Genomic DNA, 12,755 nt, shown 5'->3' on the forward strand with positions numbered 1-12,755 from the left:
ACGAACATGTGCAAAACATAAAAATTACATATAAACAAAGGAAGGCTGTATTTCATGAGGCTGTGAATCCAAAGGGCTCACGTTTCAAAGCCAGATGGACTTTTGCTGCTTCACCGCAGCTCGGGCATTACCACTGTGGAGTCTCTAATGGGTGATTTAACATCTGGTTACCTTAGTATCTTTATCTGTAACCCGAGGGTGATGATGTCTTCTCTATGGCGTGGTGAGAACTAAATACATGAAAAACATTCACTCCGAGGACTGGCATATAATAAGCGCTTGGGGAAAATGGCAATTATATTTCATTTTATGAATTTGTAAATGAGAGTACCACAAGCTAAGTCATTTTTTGACCCTCCCTCCCTCCCTCCCTCCTTTTCTCCTTTCTTTCTTTCTACTTTTAGGGAGAGTCTCATACAACCTGGGCTAGCCTTTGACTCACTGTGTATCTGAGGCAGAACATGAATCCTTGTCGTTTTGATTCTTTTCTGCCTTCCACTCCCACATCCTGAGATTATATGCGAGTGTCTCCATACAAACCACACAATATTGTATCTGTAGTAAAATATTAGATGCACATGCTCTTAACAAGTCAAACGCTTTACTAAGTGTAAGGCCTACCCCTGCGCTCCCCTCTCTAGGGGTGGCAATAACTGCTTCTTTAGCTGGGCAATTTGCTGTAGGTTCATTGTCCTAATTTTTAGTTAAAACATTCACATATTACTTTGTATTGTAGAATACTCTAAAATTATGGCCTGGATTATAGTTATTTTCTTCACCCTGAAGTTAATGCTGGTCTGGGTTTTTTCCCCCTAGTATTCTTTGTAATTATCACTGAGTTCCAGCACCTACAACCTCTACGAGCCTTTTGATATGATTTCCTGTGACATCCATGAAATAGACAGCAACCTTCCTTATTTATCTCAGTCTCCTTAGGCATACATGTGCCATTTGTCTTCTCCCCTCTCTCTCCAAATGTGGGCCACGACCTTCAAGTTTAGCTTCCTAGCTAAAAGCCGGTTTGACTTGAAGGATTTAATGGCATATAATCTAATGTACAATGGAGTGTCTTCTTTTCATGGCGAGTGTGTGCAGTGTGCCTGTGTGTGTGTATATAGATCAGAAGACAACAACTTTGAGGAGTTGGTTTGTTCTTTGTATCACATGGGACCTGGGGATTGAACTTATATTATCAAGCTTGTCAGCAAGCACCAAACTCACTGACCTAACTCGCAAGCCCTGAATTTTTTTTTTTTTAACAAAGAACAGTTTCACATTGTCATGATGTCATGATGATCATGTTGCAAACTGTGTCCATGGATTTTTTTTTTTTTTACATCAACAATGATTTCATGTCAAAGCAAAGTTAGGCAAAAACTAGACTCAATTAAACTTATATTTCTTTTAAAATACATTAATGACTTTCCCTAAACTGGCTTTTCATTACTGAAATATGGTGGGCACAGTGGCACACACTTTTAATCCCAGCACTCTATAAGCAGGGGCAGATGGAGCTCTGTGAGTTCAAGGGCTATTTCTGTTCTATGTAATGAGTTCCAGGACAGCCTGGGATAGGAAGAAAAATCCTGTCTTAAAAAAAAAATGTTACTGAACTATTATTTCAGCATCTTCTCTTTTTATGAAACCAAATATTATATCTGGTTACTCTCAGTCTTAATTCATCTGAGTACTTCCCAAACTTCTCCCTCAAACATGGCTTAATACGAGATTTTGAAATATACCATTCAGAGGGACAATTTTTAGCTCTTCTAAGTGGCACTACTATCGGTACAAATGACTTTCCACTCTTGTTTTGAGAGCTTTTTCATCTTCATGTTCCTAGTGATGCGTAGCCATGAAGACATAAAGGGAAGCAAGCATGTTTGCAGTTTAGTCCCTTCTCATCTTCCTTTCTGACATTCTGCTATGCTGGCCCAGCCCGTTCATTCGTTGACTGCTCTGGACAATATAACAAAAGTTAAAAGGGAGAAAGAGACTAGGGACAGTATAATCCTAATCAAGTAAATCAATCCATTAGCCCTTCCAGTGCAGTGACCAGTCCCGGGCAGCTTTCACATTGTGCTATATCTAACCTTATGACATCTTATTTTTGGATATCTTTTTCTTAATTTCCTTAATTCCTAATCACAGGGATGATTCAGGAGGCTCAGATGGGTGCCCACAGCCCTAGCATGCCTTGGAGACTCCAGCCACTGGTACTCACGCTGAGTATGAAGGGGACACTGCTATGGGGGATCCCAGCTAGGACCACCTTGCCAGTACTGCTCAATCCATGAGCTCATCAGAAGGCCTAAGCCAGTTCCTGCCAGATTTAGTGAGGATGCGTACTGTCATTACTTTTCTATTGCTGTGCTAAGACACTGTGACCAAAACAACGTATAAAAGGAAGAGTTTCTTTGGGGTTTATAGTTTTAAAGGATTGGAGTCCACAATGGTAACGTGGACTTAGAAGGTAACTGGTGGCTGGAGCAGCTAAGAGCTCACATCTTGAACTGAAAGGAAGAGGCAGAGAGGGCACGATGGGAATAGAATAGTCTTTTGAAACTTTAAAGGCCATCCCTAGTGGCCTGTGTCCAACAAAGCCTTACATCCCAGTCTTTCCGAAGAAGAGGAGGAAATTAAAGGTGCTAGCACTGTAAAAGCAGAAGTCAAACTGTCCCTGTTTGCAGATGGCACATTGTATCTAAGAGATCCCAAGCACTGTGACGGAAAATTCTAGAAACGATAAACAAATTCAGCAGTAGGGCAGGATACAGAATCAAAGTGCACAAAGCAATGGCTTTTTCCATTCACCAAGGGTTCCAGAGAAAGTGGTCTTAGAGGCACTCTCATTCAGGATAACTCAAAGAAAATAAAATACCTAGGAATAAACGGAGCCATAAAGCAACATGAACTCCCGAACATTTCTGTTCAATGGTCAGTTGGATCATATTGAGTGAAGTAACCCAGATCCAGAAAGACAAACGCTTGTGTCCTCTTTCTTATCTATGGGGTTCTTAGCTCCAAATCTGCAGACGACATAACTTCAGAGTACATAACCTGGAGTAATTGCAGGGAAAAGTAACAGTAAGGATGTCTGAAAAAGTCATAAGGAATCAAATTACTAACTGCTTAACTAAAAATACCTATAATACATCTATGTCAGTGTATAAACGCACATACATACTTTAAATAAAAATTTCCCATCTTGGCCAACAATGTGATTGTGTCTCCCAGAAATACTAGAGACTACATTGATGATAATGTCATCCCCACCTGCAGATGACGAGCCATCCCTGCTCCCTGTGTCTGGTGCAGTCATAGTGAAGTTTGTGCTCAGTGTCCTCTGATGTTCCTTGATCCGCTCATGGCCTAACTTTGTCATTCCCATGTTATGTTAGCATCTGTTCCTTCTGTCATCCTCACGCAAAGTACCATGGCTTCCTGCTAATTAGGTAGAGCTCGTGCAGTGAAATAAGGTGGTTGCCGTCTACTGTGACTGTAGGTGATGGCTTCAAAGAGCGCCATTATCACTGAAAAGAAAAATTCATGCTGAAAACTTCTCTGATAGAGAGTTAGGAAACTAAGTCCATTGTACATCTCATTTGTAAAGATAACGATGGGAGGGGGACAGTCTCTGCTGTTAGGCAGAAAAGAAGACAATTACTGGGACATTAATCAATGATCCAAGGTCATTTTTAGAACCCTGGACTTAGAAGCTTCAGCTCTCAATGTGCCAAAGCGGGAGGTTAGAGAACACTTTTTGCTCCCATCAGGGGGTGAAGGAAAACCTTCTCTGTTCTGCTAATGCCTCAGGGGCTCACAGCACTGAACTGTCTGAACCATAGCATGGCTTTCACAGTCAGTGAGGGTGGAAGTGACAAGTGACCAAATCATGTCCTCTGCAGAACGCGTCTGTGACCTGCGTTCTCCTAACAAGAGTCTGGAGATCCTAGCTGCCAGCCCCTGCTCAACAGCTTTATCATATCACGGATCCTTCTTGGGTTCTGCTCTTACAGCATCTGGGGTTGGGGGTGGGGGCGCGTGGCAGGTGGCATAGTCTTTTATCTTTGTGTTCTTCTTCACTTCATAGCTGCAAAAAGGCTGTGGCACATGAAACACATGTCAGAAATCATAGAGGGCAGTGCCACCATGTCGTATTTTGAACAAAGAAAGGTAAACAGTTTCCCACACTCATTTCCATTTCTTGTCTGAGCTACAGATCTAAGCCACAGTGAGAAAGTATTTACATTCTCTAGCTCTCAAGATGGAGGCGGGCAAGGGAGAGAGTTTGGTAGTGACTCTTCGGTGCTGCCAACCCGTGTGTCTGCCCCAGATAGGGACTGACAAAGCTGCTGAGTCACAATTGTTCCCATCATCCACCCAGAGGACAGACCTCTGTGCAGAACAAAATGTGACAGTAACTGATGCCTGGAGGGAAGCAACTGTGATCAAGTCTCAGCTATAGAAGGTCTGGTCTTCCAACGAAGAAAATAGTAACTTCCTCTGGAATCAGATGAAGAGTCTAAAATTATTAGTAGTAAAGTTGCTCAAAACCTAAGATACGTGTACATTTACATCACTGGGTGGATGGGTGGATATGCATTATATATATATAGTGCTAGGAAAATGCCATTTCTGTCACTTATTATTGAAGGAGAATATCACCCTTCTGAAGTTGTAACCAAATTTTAAGACTTTTGGTTTTCTTCAATGTCAAAGATCTTACTGGTTTATTTTAGCGGTAAAAGAATAATTAAGAGATAAACCTAAGATTATGCAGGAAATCTGGCCCATTCGTTGAACAATAGGGTCTTAGGGACCTCCGCTTTCCACCTCCCAGGTGTTCAGGCAAAAACTAAAACACCAGCTGTCGCCCTGAAAGACTATCTGCTCTTTCAAATTTTTCCTCTTTGTTTACCTAGTAAAGAGAGGTGGTTAAGCCAATAGAGGAAAAAAAAAAAAAACAAAAAACAAAAGTAATTTTCAAAGAGATATACACTGTTATGTTTTATTATGAAACAATAGAATGAATTCAGGGATTGAACTGGGTGATGAGACCCAGTTTTCAGATCTGTGTAATGCTCGCTGGCATAGGCCCTCCCACTGTATCTCTGCGTGTAACAGAATAACAAAAGAAGAACTAGAATATTGAAAACTATAGTACTTTTTTTTTTCTTTTTGCCAGGGGCCTATCTGTGTTAAGGGAGGACAAGATCGTCACTTTTCCTCCCTCCCTGAGCTCAGAGGGTCAGGACAGACTTTGTAAGAAGAGTGGGAGGGTAACCAAAAAGACTGCCTCCAGCTCTAATTAGCAGGCCTTGTGACTCACTGAGTTGGCGTAACTACTGTTCAACCTAATTTCCAACGAAAACAGAGTGCTGCTGGCGAGGCATGTTAAGGGCCTAATGACACTTTCAAGTACACATGGTATAAATAAAGATTTTCTTTTTTTTTTTAAATAACCACACACTTGGAATGACTACAGAGGAATCTAATACCGAATAGCTCCAACCAGGAAGAGTTAATTATCTGAAAAGCGAGTGAAAACAAGAAATGGTGAGTTCTAGATCACAGAAAAATCATTTAAGAAACGACTGACATTTCTAAAAATTTCTGATGCTCCGAACGTTGCCGTAAGCGAATGCCGGTGGGTGTCGTACAAAAGGATAAAGCACGCGCGGCTGCCGGCGAGAAGGAAAGTGATCCTTGGGTTTCTGGACCGGGAAACAACACTTGATATACCAAACAGCGGTTTTGAACCATAATCTGGCCTGAAAAACACCAGCATGTTCTGACATCCGATCTACCTGCAGAGACAAATGCTGAACACCTGTAATCAATCCCGAGCTACCTCAAGGCTCTGAGGGGAGAAAGGCTTGATCCTGGGAGCCCCAGGCTAGCCTACAGTACAGTAAAATTCTATCGCAAAAGACTAAAGGAAGAAATGAGGGCCGACTAAGAAAGCTGTGTGGGAAGAGTGATGACCGAATCAGAAATCGCATCTCAATAAGACCGTGCTCCTCTGCCTGTCTCAGAGATGAGTGTGGAGCCAAGCTCAGAGCCTTTGTTTGCTTGACTGCCTTTCTTTCCCTGGTTTCTCCATCTGTACACTTCTGCCACTCAGGGCTGGAAAGATCTGTGCTTCCTCCTCTGCCGCCTGTACTGTAGCACCTTGAGCCTAGGAAAACCTGGGTGTGACCTGCCTACTCCTCTCTCTCTCTAGCCCCCGCTTTGTTTATAGAAACGTTTCTTGCCACTCCAGGCCTCCACTCCTGCACAAACTCCCCAGTTTTTAGACTTGGTGCTATTAGGTATTCTCTCCCTCCGTTTGCTGTGTTTTATGCTATTATTTAACTTTGTCTTTGCCAGATCACAGATTTCACCTTCTGGACTGTCACTAGGGTATTCTCAGTGCTTGCTGCCGGGCCTGTCTGCCATCAGAGAAAATAGCCAATGAATGCGCAGAACCAACACAACTCATTTCAAACTGTGTGCTCTCAAAAATGAGTAGCACGCCTACTTCTCCCTGTGATGTGGATTAGGTATAATAAAAGTATAACCTGTCAGTGTCCTGAGAAACATGATATGTGTGTGTGTGTGTGTGTGTGTGTGTGTGTATGTATATATATATATATATATTTGTATATATATATATATATATATATATATATATATAATTTTATTTTATTAAAAGCAGACCTCAAATTCAGTTTGCAACCATTTGATTATGTGACCGCTATGTTTTCAGAGTCTCTTTTACAATAGCTTTAACTCAAAATGTCCATCATCCCTTATAAATGGAATAGGATGAATGGAATAAAATAGGCTCATGAAACTAAACTGTGTCTAAACAACTGTCCCCGAGTTTAAATAACCTGTATCTGTGTTTCTGCTCATTTGACTTATTATCTGACTCCCCCTAAGAGTTTCTAAAATTATATGCATACACACTTCTATGGTTTATTTTTGAATCAGGTTCTTCTTGGAGAACTTTGCTTTTAGTTGGCTAATTTATAATTTACCCCATACTCTGTGGCATTTTAACGCATGTCTTTTAAAAGCAACAGCTTATGATTTGGACCAGTGACCTTCATGCAGGGGCTGGCTCTCTGGATCAGGTAGTAAATGATAGTAGTAATGATTAAAGGAAAAGGTCCCACTGTGAAAACTGCAGTATAGTTGGTTGCATTTGGTGTCGTGAAGGCAGAGGCTTGGGTTAGAAGGAAGATTAAAGATTAACATGGGTAAGGTCTGAAACATTGAGGAAGATTCATAAGAGTTGGCTGTGAAATAACCAGACTAGGCAGATAAAAGGGACAAGGGATTCTGGGCCAGTGAAAGTAGACTAGTCTCCCCTCCCCCCTCCCCCTGTCCTGGCTAGTCTCTTGTGAATTTGACACAAGTTCCAATCATTTGAGAAGAGGAAACAACAGTTGGGAAAATGCCTCCATCAGACTGGCCTGTGTGTAAGCCTGGAGTGGGGTGGGGGTGGGGGGATCATTTTATTGATTAATAATTGATTTAGGAGAACACAGCCAGTTGGATGGGGTCAGGTTGCCTCTGGGCTGATAGTCCTGGGTAAGTATAAGAAAGTAGGCTGAGCAAGTCGGATTTTTCCACGGTTTTTGTTTCACCTGCCGTAAGGTTCATACCTTACACTCCTGTCTTGGCTTCCCTAAATAGACTGTGACTCAGGATATGTGAGCTCAAATAAACCCTTTCCTTCCCAAGTTGCTTTTGGGCCTGGTCTTGATCCTCAGCAATAGAAACCAAAGTAAGATATCCCCAAACCCTGAGGAGACATGGAAGTCACTACTAGTTTCTCTTATATTCTTGCTTGTAATGCAGTTAAATTATACAGTTTGCTTCCAACAAAAAGTTCCATCCGAGAGACCTCAGACTACCCTAGGGACAAGCAACTAAACATGAGATTAACCAAGGAAGACTGTGGCTACATCTTGGTGGCTGCGATAGGGTTAATTGGCCCAGTAAAACTACAAGGTAGTCATGTAATTTTGAGAACAAAGGAAGCTTAGTTTAATTAATAGCACTGGAGACATCTGCAATATCATACCGTTCCTGGCAAAGTGACTAATAGTTACCAGTCAATAACTAACATAGTTGGAGTCAGAGATGGACTGACGGAGTAGGTGTCAATCACAGCTAGCTGGCTAAGCACCATGTGAAGAGCTCAAGAGGCTAGGGCCACAAATTTAAAGCCATGTTGGACAATACAGCAAACTCTACCTCTCAAATATGAATAAAACATAACTTTCTAAAATTCTAATCAATTTCCTTAAGTAATGTTCCATTATCCTTTAAAATTACTCCTGAATAGTGACTTGGCTGACTTAGATGAATTATACCCCGTTGGACTTTCTACATAAATACTTATTTACCAGGCCAAAGGCCACTGATGTTTTTATGTGACACCAGGAGGTTTATATCAAGAGCCCCTGAAATGTGAATTCCATATGAATTCAGGGATTTTAGCCCTTTCTAGAAGCCAAACCCTTATGACTGCCCTTTAAAAGTGGTAAGAGAATTGGTCAGTGGCCCTGACTCCAAGGTCTGGAGGATACTGACAACAGTTTCAAGGGGATACTGTTATCATTCTTCCAATCCGAAGTTCCTGGGAAACCATGGTGGACAGGAGGCTCACTGCCATTTCATTCAGAGCACAGCTGAGTTTGAAAATACAAAATGAGATGTTTTGTTTGCTCCTTAGTTGAGAAGCAAACATAGGTAACCACATACAATGGCTACAGTTAACCCTGCTCCTTACAACGTAGCCGGCCACGCTTGACACGGGTCAGTAGGACTCCACCGGTCTAGCCTTCAGCGCTCTGCCTGCCCAGTGGGGGTTGGGCCGGAAGGGCGCGGCGGGGGCGGAGCAGGTGGTCACGGGGGGCGTGGCCCAGAGGAGGCGGAGACAATATGGCCTCGCCCCTAGCTTGGAGGACCTAAGAGGCGCGGCCGGGGCCACGCCCCGGGCGGGAGGGCCGCTCTGTGCGCGCCCGCTCTATGATGCTTGCGCGCGTCCCCCGCGCGCCGCTCTGCGGGCGGGGCGGGTCTCCGGGATTCCAAGGGCTCGGTTACGGAAGAAGCGCAGAGCCGGCTGGGGAGGGGGCTGGATGCGCGCGCACCCGGGGGGAGGCCGCTGCTGCCCGGAGCAGGAGGAGGGGGAGAGCGCGGCGGGCGGCAGCGGCGCTGGCGGCGACTCCGCCATAGAGCAGGGGGGCCAGGGCAGCGCGCTCGCTCCGTCCCCGGTGAGCGGCGTGCGCAGGGAAGGCGCTCGGGGCGGCGGCCGTGGCCGGGGGCGGTGGAAGCAGGCGGCCCGGGGCGGCGGCGTCTGTGGCCGTGGCCGTGGCCGTGGCCGGGGTCGGGGCCGTGGCCGGGGCCGGGGCCGGGGCCGCGGCCGTCCCCAGAGTGGCGGCAGCGGCCTTGGCGGCGACGGCGGCGGCGGCGCGGGCGGCTGCGGCGGCGGCAGCGGTGGCGGCGTCGCCCCCCGGCGGGATCCTGTCCCTTTCCCGTCGGGGAGCTCGGGGCCGGGGCCCAGGGGACCCCGGGCCACGGAGAGCGGGAAGAGGATGGACTGCCCGGCCCTCCCCCCCGGATGGAAGAAGGAGGAAGTGATCCGAAAATCAGGGCTCAGTGCTGGCAAGAGCGATGTCTACTACTTCAGGTATCTCTCCGGGGGTGCGAGGGTGGGGTTAAATGTCAGTTCGGGGTCAGAGGTCAAGAGCTGGCCTGGGCCGGGGTCGCAGGGTTAGAGCAGAGTCCTGAAGGTCTATGACAAGGACCGGGTGAGCTGGTATGGAAAGGGGAGGGGGGGTGTGCGGCTGAAGCCCTGGGCAGAGGTTAGACCTCAGTGGAGTGAGGGGCACAAGTCTCTGAAAGGTCAGGACACATTCTGTAGAAGGCTTCCGGGAAAATGGTTGGCGAAGAAAGGGTTAATGGGAAGGGATGGCGGTTCTGTCCACGAAAGGGTTAAAAGAAGGTGTAATTCATCGAAACTGTAAAACCCAGTCACTGTTGGCGCCTGTCCCAGCATGTCCCAGATTCATCATCAGAAGTGCGTTTAATCTTGCACATGTGGAAGAATTAGCCATCTACAGGAACAAAGTTTCAGTTAACTTTGTAGGATACAGGGAGGTTTCCCATAAAGTAGGCATTTGTAACTTCAGAAACTGGAATGCTTTGGCGTGGCAGTATATTCTGGTTTGTTATTTGTTTTTTTTTTTTTTTTTGGGGGGGGGTATTATTTTTTGTTTTTTGATTTTTGACAACGGAAGTTGTCAAACTCCTAGACCAACATTTGTTCCCCAGTGAACATGTGGCAATGTCTGGAGACATTTTTAGTTTTCACCTGGGGAGAGGGTGCTGTTGGCATCTGATGGGGAGAGGTCAGAATTGCTGCTGCTTACTGTACTGTATAGTCCGCAAGCAGCCCGTGCAGTAATTATCTTTCACCAAGTATCAAACAGGACTAAAGTTAAGACATGAATCTGAAGTGCTTCAAGGTTTTTCAGTTGACTGTAATCTTGCAGTATTATGTTTATAGTGCTCATGGCCTTCATTTGTGATAGGTGGCAAGCTCAGGGAAGGGACAGTGGCCCCTTGATACCATTGGTATCATAAACAAACTGACTAAATGTTCCTCCAGACCATCCTACGTATAGGAGAGTATAAACACGTTCAACTCAGTAGTTTGGAGGTCCCAGCTTGTGGACAGATTGAGCAGTTTTCAGCCAGCGTAATATTTGAGTGTTTAGGAGCTAGTTGTTAGTCATTCAGAAGTTGGAGTAATGTGAAGGATATCCTATTGGTCATTTAGCCAGGTCAGGGAAAATATACGTAATATTTTCAATTCATGTAGTTAAGTTTAAAAGGTTAAAAAGTTGTATACAGTTATATGCATCAAAATACATGACTACAAGTCGCTGCTGAGATAGAACATAAATATGAACATATTGTTTTCCCCTCCTCCTTGGTGCTGCTGGTCAAACCCAGGACCTGGTGCATCTGCAGGCCAGAGTTCTGCCACTGAACAGTGCCCCAGACCCGAACACATTCTCACTGGTTGCTTGGGATAATTAGTTTACTATTTTTTAGCTCCTGAAATTAAAAAAACAAAAAACAAACAAACAAAAAAAAAAACCAAAAAAACCATCGTGTTGTAGTCCAATTAATTTTCTTCACTTTGTTTGAGACAACTTATTTTCAGTGTTGGATTAAATCATCTTTGCACACACCAGGCAAGTGCTATAAGCTGTGTTATATCTTGCTCCCTGTCCCCTTTTTAAAATTTAGTGATGAGAGCCTTGCCAGGCTTCCCAGCTGGCCTTGAATTTGCCTTGAGCTCCGGATGTTCTTGCACAGCCTCCTCTGTAGCTGGGGTTATAGCTGAGTACCATCAGGCCTGGCTGGAACACTTGTGTGTGTGTGCGTGTTTTAATTTCTTCATTGCTATTCAGTTCAGTGCTATGATGGTGCTAAAAGAGCTCCTACTCTCAGGTCCATTAGTTTCCTTTCGTCCTGTTACAATTCCGTGTTACTTCGTATTTCCTTTTACTGTTACCTTTTTCTAGGTAGGCAGTCTGCACAGGCTTTGTGTGAACCCTGCCAGCGTCTGTTTGGAGGCTGTTATATCTGACAAGAATTTGTGTGTGTGTCTGGGGTTGAATCCCTTGGAAAAGAGCTTCGTTCCCAGTTGAGCACTGTGGAATCTGTATCTCTGTGTTGCTTATGAAACCTGTCTTGGGATGTGGCTTGCTTGGCTTTGACTGATGTATTTATTCAACCTAAGTTTGCATTATAGAAAAGCTTGTATTTTTCTCTTTCTGGGTACGTAGCTAGGAAAGCTATTTCAGAAGCCAGACTGGGTTATCCATGCTGTGCTCTCAGGTACTCAGGAGACTGAGGAATCGGATCACTGAGCCCAGGAGTTCGAGCCGGCCTGGCCAATAGAATGAGATTCTTGTCTATAGAAATACAGTAGAGGCTGGTCAGATGGCTTGGTAGGTAAAGATGCTTGTTGTCAAACCCGATGACTTGAGTTTGATCCCTGGTACCCACCTGACAGAAGAGGACTGACGCACAAGTCGTCCTCTGACCTACTTGCCGTGCTATGCACAGCGTCTACCCTAGACGCCAAATTATAGACGCATGTGTGTACAAAAGGCAAACAGTCTGAAACTTTGACTTTTATGTTTTTTTTTTTATTAATTAATTTTTTTTTAGGGTTTTAGAGACTGCGTTTCTCTTTGTGACCCTGTCTGTCCTCAGACTCTCTTTGTAGACCAGGCTGGCCTCAAACTCAGAGCTCTGCTTGCCTCTGCCTCCCGAGTACCAGGATTAAAGGTGTGCACCATCGTGTTCAGTCTAAAAATTAATAAAATAACCAAAACTTTGGACTGGTGTAATAAACGCCTTGTCTAGCATTTATTATTGTTGTTGTTATTGAGATGGAGTCTTACTGTGTAATTCCAGCTGCCCTGGGACTCACTATATCTACCAGGCTGGCCTTGCACTCTTAGAACTTGGCTTGTCTCTGCCTAGGCCACCGTACATAATGTCTTTTATGGAATGCATGTCTGTGTGGTGTGCACGTATGCATGTGGGTGTGTGGAGGCCTCAGGTTGACATCAGGTTTCTTCCTTCACAGTTCTCTACCTTCCACACTTAGAGTTCCTGACAGAACCTGGAGCTAGCCTTTCTCTCTGCCATGCCTGCTGACACCCAGTCAGGAC

The 12,755-nt window shown here is 44.7% G+C and overlaps 1 protein-coding gene and 1 long non-coding RNA gene across 5 annotated transcripts in view; one reads left to right on the top strand and one right to left on the bottom strand.

Moving 5' to 3' along the window:
• Positions 1-448: 448 nt before the first annotated feature.
• On the bottom strand, positions 449-9,012 carry Gm31671. The gene is made up of 3 exons (XR_386326.4): positions 8,789-9,012; positions 3,277-3,533; positions 449-555 (listed from the first exon to the last, which is right to left on the bottom strand). It is a non-coding gene; the product is annotated as a predicted gene, 31671 (long non-coding RNA).
• Positions 8,946-12,755, top strand: part of Mbd2 (methyl-CpG binding domain protein 2) — a 60,910-nt gene continuing 57,100 nt past the window's right edge. For 2 of the 4 annotated variants that reach the window (NM_010773.2, NM_001311071.1), the window contains exon 1: positions 9,013-9,688. In NM_010773.2, the coding sequence (NP_034903.2) occupies positions 9,138-9,688 (551 nt within the window). In that variant the 5' untranslated portion in view covers positions 9,013-9,137. Of the gene's footprint in view, positions 9,689-12,755 lie in introns of all 4 variants that reach the window. The other 2 variants (XM_006525711.4, XR_001782347.2) reach the window with 2 other exon arrangements.

Source organism: Mus musculus, chromosome 18 (genome assembly GCF_000001635.26).
Source record: "Mus musculus strain C57BL/6J chromosome 18, GRCm38.p6 C57BL/6J".
Lineage (NCBI taxonomy): Eukaryota > Metazoa > Chordata > Mammalia > Rodentia > Muridae > Mus > Mus musculus.